Raw genomic sequence first — 20,620 nt, forward strand, 5'->3', positions numbered from 1 at the left:
AAGGCATATGTCGAAAGCCGTGAGATGGTACCACAGGAAGGGGGACTTAGGGCAAGACGATACAGGCTATACGCATAAATATGGCACTGTCAAGATGTTGCAGCCAACGCTAGTAGACAGCAAACGAAGAAAGGCAATGGAAGAACACAGCCCAATAAGTAAATCGGCCACCGGCACGGCAACCACCATAATAATCACGTTCATTACCACCGCAACCAGTGTAATAACACTACAACATCCACAACTACCATCATCCACCACTACACTACAACATCCACCACTACCATCATCATCAAAAACAAGCGCTGTAGCCTCTTTGTCAAGGGAGAATCTTTTCGCTCATTATTCTGTTACACCAGGTTGTTTTGAAAGAAAAAAATTTCAAAAACACCCGAGTAGTTGCGGTCAGGCTAGGTTACGTGAAGTTTAAATTTTCTTGTATGGGTTTATGTTGGCACAGGTTAGGTCACGTTAGGTTGAAATAGCATTTTTTGGTGATAAGTATGAACGACCTACTAGCATTCTCTCCCGTGCCAAGGCCTCTCGCAAGGGTTTTCAGCTCTTCAAATGTAATACAGCCCAGTGGGTATTTCTTCCGAAATTTTCGGAAATGAAGTTTTCGAAAATGAACTCCTTCGTCGGCCCTATATACAGGGTGTCAAAGTTAAGTCGACTGGATTTTTTTAATTACCTGCATAGATTTTAGTGAAAGCCACCTTCAAAGTGAGGTTATGCGCCCTGGGGGACCCATAATTAGGCGGTAATTATTCGTATTGGTGGAATAATTATCAAAAATGTAATAAACGTTTTTGTGGCTGCAGTAAGCAGGCGTATTTGTTTTAGAAAGTTAGACGGGATCGTGTTTGTAAGCGGTTTCATTTGGCAGAATTCTTCTAGCGCACCCGTACTCCGAGATATCAAACTGCAAATTTTAATTGCCGTTCGCATGCTTACGCATTCTAAACAGCGAAGACCGGCCGAAGCTCCTCCCTTTTGTGACGTTGCTGCTGTGTACGGTGATTAGTTTAAAAATAGGGTGGAGGCATGGCCAAAAGTTATAATTGGCACCCTTTCAGTCTTGCCTGGCGTTATCGCAATCTCCAGTACTTGGAACCGATATCGAAACACAGAACGAAAGAGAGCAGCTTTGCGCCGGCTTTCGCTAACATGCGTAATCATGCGAACGGCAATGAGACTTCGCAGTTCAAAATTTCCAAGTACGGATGCGCTAGAAAAATTCTGCAAAATAAAACTGCTTAGAAACACGATTGTGCCTCACTTTTTAATAGAGACATGTCTGCTACTGCCGCCACTAAAAGTTAATTGTTCAATTTTAGGTTATTAATCCACTCACAACATTATTACCACCCAATTATGTGTCCGTCTGAAGGCACAGCCTCACAGTAGAGGTGATGCTCACATAAATCTAAGCGCCTACCTTTCGACTTAATTGGTGTCGTTTGACAGCCTTTCCTTCAAACAAAGTACCTACCGATTATTAAAGGGACACCGAAGTGATCTGTAAACATTGCGGTATTACTAGCGCAAATTGTAGCCCGGAGTCCGTACGCCATGTTTCGACCACTCTGACCGCGTTTACGCGAATTTATTTAGTAGAAAAATCAATTCGTAAATGCTGTCCTCCTCTCTGCACCCTCGCCCATTTTCTGTGGCGTTTTTGTGTGACGTCAGGAAGAAATGAGCTGGCAATTGGTTGACTGGCTGCGCTACTGCACGGCTCGCCCATTTACCGACACAGTCAGTCGGCCCAGTGATTACTCGGCCGGCCACCTACGAGTTTTCGCAATTCGCTCACGCAGTTGAAAATAGGCCACAACACGTTTGTGAGTCGAAGATTGCGCCTTTCTTTACTTTGTTATTTTGTACATTGTATCAAGCTCCAAGTCCGGGTCGCCCCACACAAGCGCTGCACAAGTGCAAATGCGACTGTTCGCTGACTGGTACGCTAGTAGAAAAATCTAAGGCCACTTGAAGGCGGAAGAAGAGTTAGCGAAGTCAATATAGGTACTAAGGCAATAAAATCGACGGATACTTTTACCGTATAGCGCGAAACTAGGGAGAGAAAGCACTTTTTTGCGCTGGGTAAACAAGCACAGCGGTCAGCAACACGACCACACATCTGCGAACGCTTTTCCCTCTCAGAAATGCAATTGCTAAACGCGAGATATTATGGAACTTTGGGGGACGCTTACTGCACGAGTTCTATGCAACAAATAGTCACCTAAGGTACTTAAAACGCTAAAAATTAAAGTGTAAACTGGTTGTAGAATATATACCTTATATATCAAACCTCACCAACGCTGGCTTGGAGCCGAGTGGTCAGAAAAAAAAAAGTTTATTTTTTTCCAAGCCGCAGGTTCGAATTTCGAACTTATTCGAACTTATCGAACTTATCGAATCAGGTTCGAACTTATCGTCCGGCTAAATGAAGAAAAGTGTTGTAATTTGAGCCAGTTTACGCATGCAAGCAAAACCGGGAGCTTGCCAAATTCACTTCAGGGTCCCTTTAACAGCGAAGCGATGTAGGAAATTGTAATTTTTCTTGTCTGCAGATAAACAAAATGTCAAGGAAATTACCTGACACGCTCCCGTGAGCTGGGGACTCGCGGCGACATCCCGGCAAATACCAAAACCAAAAATGCCTAGCGCTCGAGCGGGCGTGCCTCGCGACGACCGCCCAGCGTCTCCTGCTCACGATTGTCTAGCCAAAAATAGCCACTTAGGGAGGGCGGCCAGTAATGCAGCAACCACCTGGCAGTGAAAAAAAGCAAAGAAAGTGTGTAACGCTCGTGTGCGCGTGCCTCGGGGCGACCGCCTATAATCCCCAGTACACGTTTGTCAAGGCAAGCTTAACCCATGAGGCAGATTATTCTAGATTCACAAAAAAAACCGCACTCACCGTAACCCTCGCACCATTTCGGGGAACGAGAAAGACACGTCATATCGTGCGCACCTCCAAGATGATGTCCAATAATTAAAGTTTCGACAAAAATGAACGACACTCACGTTTGCAGCAACAAATGGAGTAAAGGTCATTGCGGCAGCGAAGAAGTAAATCGGCTTCAATCGATGAATCGAACCTTCGTGTCAGTCGTGAAGGTTGTGTCTAGTGTCGCTAACTTCTTCTTACGCATTAGCCCTCATTCCCAGAGCCGTTTTTCACCCCGTCACGTCACCGTCACGTCACGGTCTTCCGTCATGAGCGGCGTTTTTCGGCCGATTTATCGCCGAAAACGGTGCGACGGTGACGGGAGGCTGAGCTCTACGTTTCCGTCACATCAACGTGAGGAGACCATGTTTCCCGCTAAACCAGCTAATCAGAAAATAAATTTTTACGGTTAAATTTAGCAAAAAGTGAGCACAAACCATTTTCTTCATTTGCAGATTAAAAACGCTCAATTCTAGGCTAAACTTATCACTGGACAGATGACCCTGTAATCTGACGGAGAGCTCCAGTACGAACGCTACTTGTTTACGTCTCCGTCGCGGTTTCTTGACGGGACGGTGACGTGATGGAGAAGGTGACGGTTGTGTGAATGAGGGTTTAGTGTGAGCTCCCGTGAGTGGTTCCATGAGCAAGACTTCCCCTGTTTAATTAAGAAGTAATGAAAATCAGCATATTTTTCAGAACTCATTGCACGGAGAGAGGAAGAAGCAACGGCGATACATGTAAGCGAGCCATCTGGAAGCCGTTTTAAAATGCTACGTCACGCCGCCAAGCAAAGTGCCTTAAACGTAACAAAGTGCAAACGTGAAATGTATAAGCTGGAATGTAAAACAAAGCAGCTTATCCCGAATCTTGAAATCGCCAATAGAAAGCGCACGGTTGATACCCTATAAATATCTGCACTTTCTATAGCAAACTGAGCTACAACCTGGCGGCCTCTAATACGACAAATGTGAAACTGTCGTGCGTCACCAATATTTGTTTTACGGAGTGCTTCAGCGGCGAGTGGGCTAAAAATCGAGTTTATAACTACTAGTTTCTAAATTTTATGAAGACGCCTTTTCAAGCGATTTTAAGTGGAGGGCGCAACTTCAGGGAATGCACAACACGTCGAGTACTGTAAATGCCTTTGCTGGAGAGTTGTCTACCGTCGTACATTTCAATGCAGTAGTTTATAAATCGGCATAGTAATATTGGGTGAATCGAGACAACTGCAAACAGCTTTAGGAGAGGTTGACACTGAAAGCTGGGAAATATATTTTATCTATAATATTTTAATATTATTATTATTATTATTATTACTCTCTACACTACACTCTACACTACACTCTACACTCTTGCCGTTCTTTTTGTTCTATTACTGTGAAACTTTGTTGCTCTGCCTGTCGTGTGGCCTTTACGACAGGCAGGGCAGTACAGGCATCTTCTTGTTTTATTTTTTTACCTGTACCCAGGCTCCGCCTGTGCTTTATTTTTGTCATTTTAACTACTTGAATTTGTGTGTGTCTTGTGGCTTGTTTTTTTCTTGCTATATGTTTCTTGTATTTTGTTTTTATGTAACTACCCATGCGCCAGCACCCAGGCCTCTGGCTGTTCCTGGGCCCGTAAATAAACATGATTGATTGATTGAGTGATTATTATTATTATTAGTAGTAGTAGTAGTAATTTTATTTATTTATTATTATTATCTGCTGAATGGTCTAGTGTTTTTGATGTCAATGATGTTGACGAACAGGTTCGACGTTTTACCGAAATTGTCAGGAGTGGCATGGAAAAGTACATCCCTTGTTATATGCCTGTTCATTCCAAATTTCCCCATTGGTTCTCTAAAGAACTTCGAAGTTCGCTTAAACTTAAGGACCCACAAAAAGGCCAAGCGTTCTGGGCTCGACAAGTGGAAAGCGGAGTTTAGTCGGTATCGCTCACTTTGTAAAAGCCTCTACCGGCGTGACCACCAGCTCTATATAGAGTCGTTAGAGGCTTCTGCGTCTCAGAAACCGGCTGACTTCTGGAGGTATGTACGCGGCCGTTCTAAGGAGTCTAAAGAACACATTAGCCTGCTTAATTCCGATGGGGAACAGGTTGAGGATGTCGCCACTAGCTTTGCTCAGTACTTTCATTCTGTCTTTCAACTGCCAGATGGTCACGACGAACGCCTATCGTTTAATAATACGTCTAATTTTAGTACACTTATGTTCGATGAAAAACTTGTCAATGATAGCCTTAAACGTATGAAACCGTCATTTTCCTGTGGTGCAGACGGAATTCCAGCAGCCCTCATGAAGGTTTACGGCAACATTTTTGTGCCTGTCTTAACTTCCATTTATAATAACTGTTTACTTTTCGGCAAATTTCCTCGTGCATGGAAGATTGCTCGAATTTTTCCAATATTTAAGTCTGGTGATAAGTCAGCCGTTACCAACTATCGCCCAATCTCACTCCTTTGTGTCGCCTCAAAACTCTTTGAGTCAGCTCTGCACAATGTTCTTGCTGCCTGCGTCAAGAACGTTCTGATACCAAATCAGCACGGCTTTTTCTCGGGTCGATCGACGGTTACAAATCTTGCAAGCTTCATGACTCAGGCTTCGGCTGCAGTTTGTGAAAACGGCCAGTTGGATGTTATCTATTTTGACCTCAGTAAGGCGTTTGATGTAGTGAACCATAAATTATTAATTAACAAGCTTACTATGTCCGGTGTTGATGCAAGCCTTGTTGCCTTGTTGTCCAACTATCTCCTTGACCGGTCCTTTTATGTAGATGTTAACTACAAAAAGTCTAGTGTTTACCCTGCAACAAGTGGTGTACCCCAGGGTTCCTTGCTGGGTCCTTTATTGTTTTCTGTCTTTATCAATGATGTTTCAACAGTGTTAACAAACTCTTCTTTTCTTCTCTATGCTGATGATGTCAAACTATTTAGGCACATTAGCGGTGTTCAGGACTGCTGTGCCTTGCAGAGGGTTGTGTCGGAGTTATCGGTCTGGTGCAGGAAAAACTGCCTAATTTTAAACCCCACGAAAACAAAGGTTGTCACCTACAGCCGGAAAACCCACCGTCTGCTGTTTTCCTACAGTATTGAGGGAGCTCCTCTGCAAAGGGTTGATGAGATTAGGGACCTAGAGGTGCTTTTCGACAGTACCCTCTCTTTTTCTTCTCATATTAGGCTCATCACCCGGCGAGCGCTCCGAAGTCTTGGAAATGTGTGTCGGATTACAAAGGAATTCTCTTCTCCAGATCCATTTCTAATGCTATACTATGCAATATGTATCCCCCAGTTAGAATATGCTTCTGTTGCCTGGAACGGCATCTCCAAATCTAGTAGTGAATTAATAGAACGTGTGCAGAAGAAGTTTTTATCCATATTTAAGCACCGTCATCACAATCACAGTCCGGGTCCTGATTCTGACTTACCCATAGTTCCTTCCATTCCTTCGTTGACCTGCAGACGTATGCGTGCAGACCTTACATTTCTGCACAAAGTTGTTCATGGTGACCTTTCTTGCGCGGACCTGCTTAGCTGTTTAGAGTTTAGTGTTCCACAGAGGCCCACCAGGTCGCATCGCCCTTTCTTGACCGCTGCGCGCAACTCCAATCATTCTCCAGTGCGCAGAATACAGAATTGCTACAACCGCTTCTCTGAACGCCTTGACATCTTTCAAAGCTCCTTTACAATTTACCGTACTGCGCTGCGGAACACAGTATGTTAAACATCTATGATATCTCTGTCGTTCATTTTTCTTTTTTTTTTATTGCTGAAATTTGGTTTCTCTGCGGTTCTGTTTAACCAATATAGTTGCCTGTTTTTGAAACTGTTTACTTATCATGCTTGTCTTATCATTTGTTTCTATACTCTTGTCATTGTTTTTGTCGTCTTACTGTCAAACTTTGTTCTCTGCTTGTTGTGTATTCATTACAATAAGCTGAGCCACAGAGGCATCTTCTTTTTTCTTTTTTACCTGTACCCAGGCTCCGCCTGTGCTTTATTTTTGTAATTTTCGCTACTTCAATATGTGTGTGTCTTGTCGCTTGTTTGTTTCTTGCAATATGTTTCTTGTATTTTTGTTTTCATATAACTATCCGTGCGCCAGCACTCAGGCCTCTGGCTGTTCCTGGGCACGTAAATAAACATGATTGATTGATTGATTGATTGATTGATTATTATTATTATTATTATTATTATTATTATTATTATTGCTCCTTTGCAAAGGGTTGAGGAGATTAGGGACCTCGGAGTTCTTTTCGACAGTACCCTCTCTTTTTCTTCTCATATTAGGCTCATCACCCGGCGAGCGCTCCGAAGTCTTGGAAATGTGTGTCGGATTACAAAGGAATTCTCTTCTCCAGATCCATTTCTAATGCTATACAATGCAATATGTATCCCCCAGTTAGAATATGCTTCTGTTGCCTGGAACGGCATCTCCAAATCTAGTAGTGAATTAATAGAACGTGTTCAGAAGAAGTTTTTATCCATATTTAAGCACCGTCATCACAATCACAGTCCGGGTCCTGATTCTGACTTACCCATAGTTCCTTCCATTCCTTCGTTGACCTGCAGACGTATGCGTGCAGACCTTACATTTCTTCACAAAGTTGTTCATGGTGACCTTTCTTGCGCGGACCTGCTTAACTGTTTAGAGTTTAGTGTTCCACAGAGGCCCACCAGGTCGCATCGCCCTTTCTTGACCGCTGCGCGCAACTCCAATCATTCTCCAGTGCGCAGAATACAGAATTGCTACAACCGCTTCTCTGAACGCCTTGACATCTTTCAAAGCTCCTTTACAATTTACCGTACTGCGCTGTTGAACACAGTATGTTAAACATCTATGATATCTCTGTCGTTCGTTTTTCTTTTTTTTTTTATTGCTGAAATTTGGTTTCTCTGCGGTTCTGTTTAACCAATATAGTTGCCTGTTTTTGAAACTGTTTACTTATCATGCTTGTCTTATCATTTGTCTCAATACTCTTGTCATTGTTTTTGTCGTCTTACTGTCAAACTTTGTTCTCTGCTTGTTGTGTATTCATTACAATAAGCTGAGCCACAAAGGCATCTTCTTTTTTCTTTTTTACCTGTACCCAGGCTCCGCCTGTGCTTTATTTTTGTAATTTTCGCTACTTCAATATTTGTGTGTCTTGTCGCTTGTTTGTTTCTTGCAATATGTTTCTTGTATTTTGTTTTCATATAACTATCCGTGCGCCAGCACTCAGGCCTCTGGCTGTTCCTGGGCACGTAAATAAACATGATTGATTGATTGATTGATTGATTGATTATTATTATTATTATTATTATTAATATTATTATTATTATTATTATTATGATGTTATAATTACTATCACCAACAACGACAACTACAACAGGAGCTCGTTAAAGTGAATTGTCGGACAAAGTCCCTTCCAATTGATAACTACCCGCTCCTCTCCTGGGCTGCCTCCGTTGATTCTTTGACCCAAAATTTTCATATTTCGTCACTCCATCGAGCCAAAGGCGCCCCACCTCTTACTATAAAAACAAATAAAATACATTGAACGTACAGGGAAAGAGGCACGCAGATTATTCATCGTTAAGTACTATCAAACTATTAAGACGGGTGAATATATACACAATGCTGTACGCTGATTCTAAACGCAATAAGAAAGTGGGCGAGAACAACCTGAGCGGAAAGCGTTTTTCGGTAATCCCTCTTCAATACTGCACACTGGGCTTCCTCTTTAGGTAAAAACAAGGGAAGGCCGCATAGCACACCGCCAGTTATAATTAGTCTGGCGGGAAGTAAGTACTGGATTAGCATTTACACCAGCTTTCTCCCTCAAAATTCCGAAGTCGCAAAAATGCAGCCGAACCACGGCAGGAAAGTAATAATTCGCATGGCGAAGAGAGTCGTCTTGGACATGACCGCATTGAAAGAACTTTACAGAACTCTAAATAGCTTTTGCCTTACTCCATCTCAAAGGTTACAGCCCATATACTTCGATGGGATAGTTTCCCTGGCTCTGGAACGTAGTAGAGTTAAGCTCAAAACTTCAAACTCCGCACAAGGCAGGCTCTCGCCCTGAGTTTTAGCAGCACCAAAATCCTTTAAATTACTTTAGATAACTACAGAATATTTATTTCTGAAGGAATTGCGATTAGCCAGAAAGCTGCACATGCCTAATGTAAAACTTAGATGAGGCAAACCGCTAAAGTTAACAGCGATAAAATGAGTAAAGTCAACCGTAAGACAGTAATCACCACGTCGCTATTAAAGAGGGCGATCTCGCGTGAAGACATCGAACTGAAAATAAGCAGAAGTCGACTTGATTTTGGCACGCAGCCGGAAAACTGACAACAAGTGGGCTGTGAGAACAACACTATGTTGACATAAAAATATGACTCTACTCGGGGACAACTTTCGCCGGCAATAGAGAGAAAGCCACGGGGTGGCTTTCGCACTAAGGGTACGAGTAAGAACTAACTCCTACATGTTAACGGGCAAAATAAGTTTTGGGAAAACTAGTTTCGGTTTCAGTTTGGCCCTGACAGATACGCATTCGCTACAGGCCTTTTCTTCTCATGAGGTCTGTGGTTGAGTGCATTAAACCACGATCAGAGAGCATGCACGCATATTTCCGCTCCCTTTTCTAGGCGTCATTTGTCCTGAACACAATGCAACGCTTTGGCTTTATTATGAAACGTGTTCATACAATAAATACCCTATCTCTACCACCTAGGTACAACGGGTAAGAAATTGTATGGTTTGATTTGAAATCCAAAAGCAATGTAAACAAAGGAAAGTACACGAGATAATTATACCAGAGAATACCTAATATATATACACACCATACAATCACAAACTATGCTAATATTGCGGAGTATTACCGTTAATTACGATCGTCATTTCTTCTAGAATTTGTAACGTTTCTGTAGTTTTGTTAGCTCAAGTTTCCTTCATCTAAGGTTTCTGTAGACGCTAAAAAAGGGAAGAAAGCACGCATAGGGCATCGGACTTGAAGGTAGAGAAGCTGTACACAACCTTCACGACCATTAAAAAGGTTTAAGTCCACGACTGCAGCAGCCTTACTTATTCGCTATCCCAACGACCTTTACTCCAACTGTTGCTATAAGTGTGATGTTCTATCATTTCTTGAAAGGGATAATCATTGGACATCACCTTAGAGTAGTGTACGCTATGGCGTGTCTTTCTCGTTCCGAGCAAATGTTGGAACTATAACAGCTAATTCGCGAGTCTCTTGTTCTGTGCAAGTGTTCTGTGTGTGCAAGTGGTTAGTGTAAACGCTAGAGCTTTTTTGGCCAATTTTGTAAAAAAAAAAAAAACGTCCAGCCCCAGCGTGCCCTTTATTAGTCATTCTTGGATTGACAAACGTGCGCTTTGGACGCTAGGCGGTAGCCGCGACGCATGCACACAGGAGGGCTCGGCATTTTCTTGGTTTTTTTACCTGCCGCGCGGTGGCTGCAATTTTGGCCAATTTCCCTTAGTGGTTATGCTTCGCTTGAAAAACGTGCGCAGGAGAGAAGGAGGAGGAAAAACTTAATTGTGAGCCTGTGATGTGGTAGTGGCTCCTCAGTCCAGCAGACCATGGGACGACCTTGCTGTCTCAGCCCTGGACACCAGGAGTTGCTGTGCATCCAAGCCGGCGCTGGTCGTCAGGTTCTCCCACAACTCAGGAAGGGGAAGGGAAGTAGGTAAAGGAGCGAGGGCTGGGTTGTGTGCGCACCCCAAGATCATGTGTATGAGGCTACATGGGTTAGGGCAGAATTTACATGTGGCAGGGTATTAGGGGGGGTACATCCGATGTAGCCAAGTTGGGTGAGGAAAGGTGTTTGTTGGAAGCCTCCGGAGTAATACTTCTGCTGTTTTAGTAAGATGCGGGTGAGGAGGGGGAAAATGTTGTCTTGATGTGCGGTAATGTTGGGAGACGTCTTGAAATGTGAGCAGGGGAACGAGACTTGGTGGTTCCTCAGAGGCGTGGGAGGAGAGTTCACAGGATTGTCTATGGGCAAAATTATTGCCCGTTAGTGAGGAGTGTCCCGGGGTCCACACAATGTCGATATTCTTGTTGGGGGCGTGTTGAGCGAGGAGGTTCCACGTAGTTGAGGTTACGTAACCTGATAAAAAGCTGCGACAGACGGCTTGACAGTCCGTAATTAGAATTGTGGCGGGTGTTTGATTGATGGCGAGGGCCACAGCAAATTCTTCCGCGGCCAAGGTAGATGTGGTCTTCATTGAGGCGCAGGTGATGATCTTGTCTTTAGCGGTTGCTACGGCTAAGTAATGGGACAGATTGGAGTAAGGGCTGGCATATGTGTACAAAACGTAAGGATTTTTTCCGTAGATTTGTTCTTGGGTACGGGCGTGTCGATGACTGGAGTGCAAAGTGGGATGCATATTTTTGGGAAGAGGGCGGACACGATTGGATTTACGCTAATTATGGGGAAGAGGTTTTCTGTCCGTGGTTTGAGGAATTGACATTTTGAGCTCTTGTAATAGTTCCAGTCCTGTTGGTGTTTGAGTTAGAGGGAGAAGTTGACTGGAAAGATGACCTTGAATGAGTTCCGTGACCGAGTTGTGAATTAGTTGTCGCGGTGGACATAGGAAGGTTAAGAGCTTTCTTTATAGCTTTGCGGATGAGGTGATCAATGGCTTCCATGTCACTTTTGTTGAGAGTGAGGTAGGGGGCGATGTTGATGACCCGTGATATGAGGAAGGCGCGGATAAGGCGTAGAAGGTCTTCCTCCTTTATACCGCGATGACGATTCGAGATACGACGAAGCATGTGGGCAACTTTCGTGAATACTGTGGTGAGCTTAAATAATGTCTGATCGTTCCGTGCATTGGCCTGGATTATAACACCAAGTATCTTGAGTGAAGGTCTGGGACTTCTAAGCTGACCATTGAGGGTAATTTGAACTGATTCTTTGTTGCATGCAGGGGGACTTTTCCGTACAATGATGAGGTCAGATTTTTTAGGGGAACACCGAAGGCCATTTGATGAGGCATATTGTTTTACTGTGTCAGTGGCTTTTTGAAGGGCATCTTGAATTTCACCTAAACAACCCGCGTCAGTACAGGTGGTAATATCATCCGCACACAGTGCATGATGAACGCAGGGGATGGTTTTAAGCTGGCGAGGGAGGTCTAGGAGAGCGATATTAAAAAGCAAAGGTGAAAGAACAGAACCTTGAGGAATGCCTCGATTTCACATCGCCTGCTTTGAGGATTGCCTGTCGGTGGGTGAGAAAATCAGCAATGTAGGAGTAGGTACGCAAGCTGCAGCCTGTTTCGTTGAGACGGAAGAGGATAGCAGAATGAGAGACGTTATCGAAGGCTCCCTTTAAGTCCAATGCAAGAATTGCACGAAGTGAATTTCGGGAGGCTGATATAAGAATTTCTTCCTTTATGCGAAGAAGGATGTCTTGAGTACACAGATGTTTTCGGAAACAATACATTGTATTTGGGATGAGATCCTTGGCTTCTAGGTAGGGTTGTAGATGTCGGAGTAACATGCGCTTCATTAATTTACCCACACAAGATGTTAAGGAAATAGGACGAAGGTTGTCCAGATGGGGCGACTTGTTAGATTTCGGGATAAAGCAGATTTCTGCTGTTTTCCATTGTGGGGGAAGTTTTCCGAATTTCCAGCAGGAGACGCTGGCTAGTCGTTGCGGGGCAAGCAAACACGAGCACTGGGCATTTTCTTGGATTTGTTAATGGTCGGGCTGTCACTGCGAGACCCGTGCACACGTGGGCGCGCCCTGCAATTTCTTCGTATTTTTAAGTGGGGACACAAAAAATACGATTTCCTTAACGGCTCCACTGTTAAAATTCAAATCTGCCGTGTCCAGTTGTAAGAGTTTCTTGGAAGGTGTGTGAAAATTTTTTGAATATTTTTATTCATTCGAATATTTACCCTTTATTTTCTTCTTGTTGCACCTTTCTTACGGTAATATCGACCTGGTTTTGATAAAGTGCAGTCGGGTAGGCGAGCTTACTTGTTGCCGTATTTTGCGGCTTTCTTAGACATTTTATTCGCTATTTCGGTCCCAGCAGTGACACTGTGACCTTTATTTTATGTTAACGGTATTTCGACCGGGTTTTCGTTTTTGTTTAGTGTTTTTTTACTTTTAAATATATATACGTTTCGAATGTTTGGATTGCTAACTTCTGTTAGGGTTGATAGGTAATCAGTAAACGAGTTTGGGTTCCCGTCTTTGTAGCTAGTTTTGTGGTACACAATTGCTTTTAAGATAGCGGTTCCTGCTTCCTCAAAAAAACTTGCATTGGTTGGTTTCTATTATTCTGACAACTTTATGTGAAATATGGAAGCTGCTCCTACGTCATTTCTATTTTTCGAGCCGCCCGTCAAGACAGTCTGTCTGCAAAATTCTTTGCTTGTAGTCTTGTATGATGTAGTAGGATGCTGCTTGTAAGATGTAGTCTGCAAAACGTCCTGGCCAGATGATGCAAGGCAAAGCTGAAGGAACGTCAAGAACGCCTTTGTCCTTCAGAAAACCCACGGCGGATTATTATTATTGATGACAGTATCAGTAGCTTGATACCGTAATTCGTAGTGTATGCAAAAGCCTATAAAAGCTGTTTTCTTTTGCATACTTTATTTTTTTGGTGTAGTTGTGGAATATGCTGTGCAAAATTATTGTCGGAAATTAGAGTGCTGATGTCGACAACCATTGAGCATTTCTTGTATAAAGAACAAACGCCGTTGGGACTGGTTGCAGAATGTAAGAATACTATCAGAAATTACAAAAACCGCTATGATGGTCCACTGTAGAATGTAAGACACATGAACGAAGCAAGCAACCGTAAAACCTTTTTTGGCCAACGAAACAAGTTCGCTCCACGTTCCATAACTACGATATCGATGTATACAGAAAAACTTGAGATGTGTGTGACATGCCGTCCCTTTAACAAATAACTGCTTCTGCAAAACTTGACTTCCCCGAGTGCCCTGAAGGGAACACAGGTTTCAGCTAAGTAACAATAATACGCACCCTCTAGAAGTACGTAAAGCTTGTTTCCACACAGCTCAACTTTGTGCTGCGAGCAACCCCCTTCTGGTATAACTATCGTGAGTTGTAAAAACTACTACTTTTCCCAGGATAAATAATATGTGGGGCACGGCAAATACCATCCTTGAACTTTTTTTTTGCAGGTTGTAGACACCGTGACGGGACAACCTTTTGGCGCTGGGCACGTGGGTGAGATTGTAGTGAGGGGACCTGGCCTTGCACTGGGATATTGGGGCCGGGTCGATGAGAGTTTTCTCGACTCTGAAGGCTGGCACAAGACAGGTAATATGCCAATGCTTATATCTTGATCCGTGGGGTTTACTATCAAGAACACTTATGTAGTCATATTGGTGGTGGGGCAGTTACGTCAAGGGGCCATGACCGTGTCACGTGTTTGGCGTTCGATGGAAACTGCGCTCATGTACAAGTCAAAAAGGATGTAGCATAAAAGTTCACTGCAGCAGCCAAAATTGTTTGGCTGTCCACCAGCTGGGTGGCCGTTTTAGTTCTGTAATACCTGCTTCTCGGCGGCCAGTATCGCCTGGCATGGGGCTGTTGGCAATCCGGATTTGATGTGGTCACCAAGTTCTCAACAAGGAAAGCGTTTTGTCACGTGTTTGACGTTCGATCGCTGGCTAGCTAAATGTTTTTCAGGAATAGAGTTGCATACATTGCTGTTAAGACCAGAAATTCGTAACACTGTATGGAAACGGAAGCCAACGTTTATATATTTTGCCCGCAAAGGCACCCTGTAACGTTCCTGCAAACACAATTCGTCATAATTGAGTTCTAGCATGCAGCAAAAAGCACGAAGCGTTAAGAATATAAGGACTTTCCTCTGTGAAAGTTACTCAATGTATATAACCTGTGGCAGCTGTATTATCCGAGTCGGGCGACAGAACAACGGTGATAGGAAAACTGCCCATACAAAGGGCGCATTCACCACTGCCGCGATACAAAATGGCCGGTCTTTACTTGGCCCTAACCCCTGAGCATACCCTAAGTTAGAGGTGTTGCCTCCTTTGGCAGAGTTCACGCATTCTGTTTTCTCTAATTGCACAACTTGTTCTAGCTTCTCATCTCCACAAGAGACGTTCTGTGTTATGGCACTTGAGGCCGTCCTGCCAGTGTTTCAATAATCCTCACCAAAGAGTTCGATGCGTCTTTTTTTAATAGATTCTACACACACTTCGTCTAGGCTATCTTTTTTTAATCGAACAGCTTTAACGAGGTTGTGGCCATTGATACCAATGACAAAATGTGTGTATACGCCCATACGGATATACGCGGCGTGACCTCTCAACACAGAGAAATTTTTAACATGTGATGGCTAGTGGTACCAACCTGCACCTTCTTACAAATGTATGATTGGATGTGATCACATGTGGTAATCTAAGGATTTTTCTTTGCGGCCAAACAAAAAACGGCGCGCGATAAAACAAAATGTTAGGAAATGCCCCCCAGCGCGCCTGTCTATATTTCCATCACGACATGGAATTCGCAGTGCCGGAGTGGGTGGAAGTGAATGGGAGATTGTATATTGATCATGAGCTCGGTTTTTTGCTCACCTTATGAGTTAGGCAGAGTCGAACATTGGCACTATTACGTTGCGTGATTAGAGAATTCGCACTTGAAGCAATAACAAGTGATGGTAGATGAGCACTCGTTTCACTATGACTGATTCTCTATAGAACACTACAAAGTTGGTGCTCTGCAGTACCGCCGAGTTTAATTAAGCCATACTTTGTTTTTTCGGGGCGCTTATAAAAAATTGATATGAAAATAGCAAACAATAAAATAATTGTTCGCTGATAGTAGTGGAAATGAATCGCCATTTAGTGCTGAAATTAGTGACCATCCTGCCTCCTGCCATGAGCCTGAATAGCGTCTGTTTCATAGTAAATTACTCAACGTGCATTTCGAGAGGGGAAGAGGTAAACTTATGGGAGTTGTAGGGGTGGTGTTGTAATTGGTTTTCAATTCCGAAAATCAGCTCATTTCGCTGTATTTGTTTACTTTCAGGCTCTAGGGGGTTACAGAAACAAGTGCCATTTAGCAACAACGACACAAAACACAACAAGTAGAGTTAAAGCGATTCCTCAATGGTGATAACCTTGAAGTTATTCCCTTTCGCATGTACGTGATGGAGGCAATTACGTCGTGCAGGGGTTGCAGTCTCTGCTTGTAGGGGGGATGAAAAAGTCATCACAAACATTAGCTCTACTAGATGGCACACGAAAATGGAGGTCATGATACCAACGGGACAGAAAAGAGAAAGGGGGTGTGCCAACCTTTTCAGTTAAAATCGGGTCGCAATGAAACATTTTGTAAATACATTAAAGCTCTGTACATTTACGCCATAATAACAGGTCTGACCAGTTAAATGTCCCCTTCATGGTAGTCACACTAGAATCGCGATGTAGTTAAAAAATATAGGACGAGCTCCCAATTTTGAATTTTTTTGGAGGGCGAGGGTGAGAGTGCTTTTAGAAGGGTCGTGGATGGCGCATGCCAATTATAATTCAGAACGTACTCGGGATTTGTAAAGAGTATCTTTCAGTGAGGAAGCTGCATATAAAAAAATACAAATCCTGCTTTTAACATTTCAGCATGCGAATATAATGGTTAGGTATGTATTAAACATGTACTTGCCAAGGCAGGTTATTTATGATATGAAGACGTAGGTACTAGTATTGATCGACCTGTGATAAAAAAGCGTCATTAGAAGTACACGTGCCCGTGGTAGCAGTACTAACGCGGTGAAACTTTTGCGTCTTTTAAAATAGGAGGTGAGACGAAGGGCCGCGACGTCCCGCTGAGATGGCGGTGGTTTTATTTACCATATGGCGATTTAAGAAAGACGAAGTAGGTCAAGTTACAGCTGCTGACGTAACGACTGTCACCGATGATAATTTCTCGGCACAGCGATGATGTTAAGAAAAATTTTCAACACATGTATTTGCAGTTTATACGTTGTAGATTGAAGGTGACCGCCTTGCTAGAAGTGTTTAGATACAATACACAGTCGTCGGCGAAGAGCTTAATGGAAAAAAACCGACGCAATCATGTGGCGGCAACTATAGCATAAAAGGTGCTGAAGAATCTACGTCCGAACACTGACAAACGCTGCACGAAAGGGGGCGGAGCCAAAATATTGAACAGTTTTGCTCCTGTAGACGCCATTTCTTAGACTATGGCTTGTAGTTACAGTTTTTAGCAAATTGCTAGAAACTTGTGCTGTGGACGGAAGGCGTTCATGTCTTGTAATGCACGAACTGATTATCAGCATTCTTCGTGTTGCTTCAAGATTGTTAGTTTAAATAAGAAAGAGCGACGGTGCACGCACTGATTCTTCGAGGTACACCACACCTTAGTGCAAAGGAGGGGAATGAACAGTCATTAGCGCTTGCGTAGTGGGCTCGGTTAGGCAGAAAGTCTGCAATCACAAAGAGCACACTTATGTCAATGTTAAGCTTGCTAAGGTTCTGAATTAGTAGTCGTGAGATACAGTGTCTAAGTCTTTCGAAAACTGAAGAAAAGTACCTTGCCAAAACCTATGTCAGTTTAAACCAAGAGGTTTTTAGTAAAGAACAACAGCTACTTTGAGCGTGAAAATATCTTCCGAAAGTGGTGCTCACAGTTGTTAAAAAGATATGCTCTTCGAGACAGCTAATTAACTCCGAGTATATTATATGTTAAAGCAGCAGTTCCCTAACTGTACATTCACCATTTCGCAAGTCACTTATTCTACTCCAGCGCAGCGATACTGTAATATCGCCGGGAACAAAATCCTTACCTCCGCAAGTACTTCGCATGCAGATATGGCCCCATGGCTTTTTGCTACTACAACGTTTCCGTTCACAACAGACAACATTAGTGCAACATCGCCGTAAAACAACACCCAATATTCATGTAGGAAAATTCGGAGTTATCTGTACGTTTATTTTTACGTGACTACGTAAGGACTAAAAAATGTCCACCTGTTTATTAAGTACATCAGTGCCGTATGAAAGCGTTTCCCAACGCACTGCATTGTTCATTAGTTCTGTTTCCTTTAGGCATTCTGCTTTGCGCGCTAAACTTTGAAGATAAGACACACGGGAAGCATGAAAAGGTCAAGAGTAAGCCCGCTTGTTAAGTTTGCCAACGCTTTCGTGTATCGTATTTTTATTTATTCTGAAGAGGCAGAACGGATCGGAAACCTTCGCGCGTGACAGTGTGACGTCGGAGAGGTAATGCTCTTCCATTTGATTTCAACTACTCTCTCTGGTGTGAATGGTGTGCCTCCTTTGTCTTTGCTGTTGGATAATTTGGTGAGGTTATTTTGGTGATATAGACACTCCACTCGTACAAGATTTCTGAAGGCGGAATATACCTGGACCTGACCGTTTCAATAAATGGATAACAATAGACCTCGACTTCGTTGAATTATTGAATAGCAACTTCGTTGAATTATTATTCATTATATGAATCGAGTACTGGAGACAGGACACAAGTCAAAACCGTGGCGACCTGCGAATACTGTCATGATGCTCAGACCAGAGAAACATACAACTAAAGGATTTGAGAACAATCTTACTCGCCTCCTGACTCGGCGAAATTTCGGAAGAAATATCCGGGAAAGACTAAATATATATATATACATATATATATATATATATATTATAAAAAGGGGCGCAATAAAAAACATAACAAGTTTACTTCGAAAACATAAATTTACATCGCGTTTCGGAGGGGGACCGTCCTTTATGAAGAGTCGCCACGGTCCCCGTCCGAAACGCGATGTAAAGTTATGTTTTCGAAGTAAACTTGTTATGTTTTTTATTGCGCCCCTTTTTACTATTTAACCTTCACTAGCCTAATCGTTTACCATATATATATATATATATATATAAGAGAAGAAAAACTTCGAACAAGGTAAAACCACGATTGGGGCCTACGTTTCAGCAAAGAGAACTTGCTTTCAGTTCTCTTTGCTGAAACGTAGGTCACAATCGTGCTTTTACCTTGTTCGAAGTTTTTCTTCTCTTCTGTTCTCTATCATCTTCAAAGTTCTACTACTCCCTATATATATATATATATATATATATATATATACAGTGAAACCTCGATATATCGAACAGCGCGGTGCCCGCGAAATAGTTCGATATAACCAGAATTCGATATATAAAATCACGTAAACAACGCGTGATCAACTGGAAGAAATCAATAAATTAACGAATTGTGCAGTAAATACTCACTTGGTGCTTTAAACTATTTATTCTTTTCGCTTAAAGTACTGCAGCAAGGTAGCCTGGCGTGTTATACACGTCTTCCTCAACGTAGTCTAAACGTTCCACAAGCGACAGGCCGGTGCCTTCTATTGCTCTGCAGTAGCGGTGCGGTAGGGCCAACACCGTTGAAGCCTCGGTCGAAGTCGTGAGCGGGGCACTATCAGCGCTTGCGGGTACAACCTCGGCAGCGTCTTCGTTTGTGCGCTCAGTAGTAACCCGCGCCAGGATCTCCCCATCCGTCAGCTCCACCGTCGTTCCGATGCTTTCGTCACCGCCAACAAAGTCATCAATGCACATGCTTCGTGGCTCAGCACCAACAAAGCGCTCCAGCTGGCCCCAGGTTTCTTCAAGCTCGCATTCTTGTTTTGCACCGTCCAATTCTGCTTCGGTGCAACCGATGCGCAGCAGTCAGAAACCCCCATCGCGCCACCGCTATCCTCGAGGGTACTGCGGGATAGCTTGCCGCCTGTCAACAGGTGCGCGAGCGGTCTGGGCAGTCTGGGGTGGCGGAGTTCTATATACCCATTTCATGTCCGTCCCAGTTCGAAATAAACAAATAAAAATGCATGTAATTTTCCGCGTGATATAGAAAGTGTTCGATATAGACAATAATGCGATATACCCGTGTTCGATATATCGAGGTTTGACTGTATATATATATATATATACGCAGGCTCCACAGAGTAAACCTGAATTGAACAGTGACCAATAGATGAATGCTGGATCACTACAGAAAACGTCGACGTCAGTAACTGTGAGCACAAAATACACTCAACTGGGAGCACGTTGCCGTTTGCAAAAAAATACAAACTGGGTTGTTCCCACACACTTTTAGACTGCTATTTCTTGGAAGCCATAAACTAAAATTCCAAGCACGGAAGGCCGAGAGGTAATTTGCACCCAATATTCTGGTCAAGCACCCTAAGTAATAGTGCCGGACATAGACATTCATCATAACCCCACCCGAGCTGTGTTAGAGACGGCCTTGGTCAGCTCGGGAGGTGAGAGCGAGCAACAAGTAGTCTGGATGGCTGGAGTGGGCCACCAGAAACCAAGAACTTTTGGATCCTGGCTGCGAAGGATTGTGAACACATTCACTCTCCTACAGTCACTCCTTACCGGCCAACAGCCAAAGATTAGTGCTCAGCAATTTCGCGCCCTTTGCTGTACTTTGACGACGGTGTTGTCTGGTTACTGAACGAACAAAAGGAGAACCGCTGACGAAAAGAAAACTGAGAAGGGAAGGGCGGCAAAAGTGTAAGGGGGAGGGCATTACGGAGATCCGGAGTGACATGATCTTGGCTAAAGTTGGAGGGGAGGCAGAGAGACATGCTGCGTGGCGGCTGTGCGCTTCGACAAAAC

General features: G+C 43.4%; 1 protein-coding gene across 3 annotated transcripts in view; it reads left to right on the plus strand.

Moving 5' to 3' along the window:
* LOC144178067 (uncharacterized) overlaps nt 1-20,620 on the plus strand; it is a 103,011-nt gene that overhangs the window by 72,728 nt on the left and 9,663 nt on the right. For all 3 annotated transcript variants that reach the window (XM_077705594.1, XM_077705596.1, XM_077705595.1), the window contains one exon: nt 14,129-14,267. In XM_077705594.1, coding sequence (XP_077561720.1) covers nt 14,129-14,267 — 139 coding nt within the window. The remainder of the gene's footprint in view (nt 1-14,128; nt 14,268-20,620) is intronic.

Source organism: Haemaphysalis longicornis, unplaced genomic scaffold (genome assembly GCF_048455015.1).
Source record: "Haemaphysalis longicornis isolate Haplotype H1 unplaced genomic scaffold, Haemaphysalis longicornis Haplotype H1 scaffold_4, whole genome shotgun sequence".
Classification (NCBI taxonomy): domain Eukaryota; kingdom Metazoa; phylum Arthropoda; class Arachnida; order Ixodida; family Ixodidae; genus Haemaphysalis; species Haemaphysalis longicornis.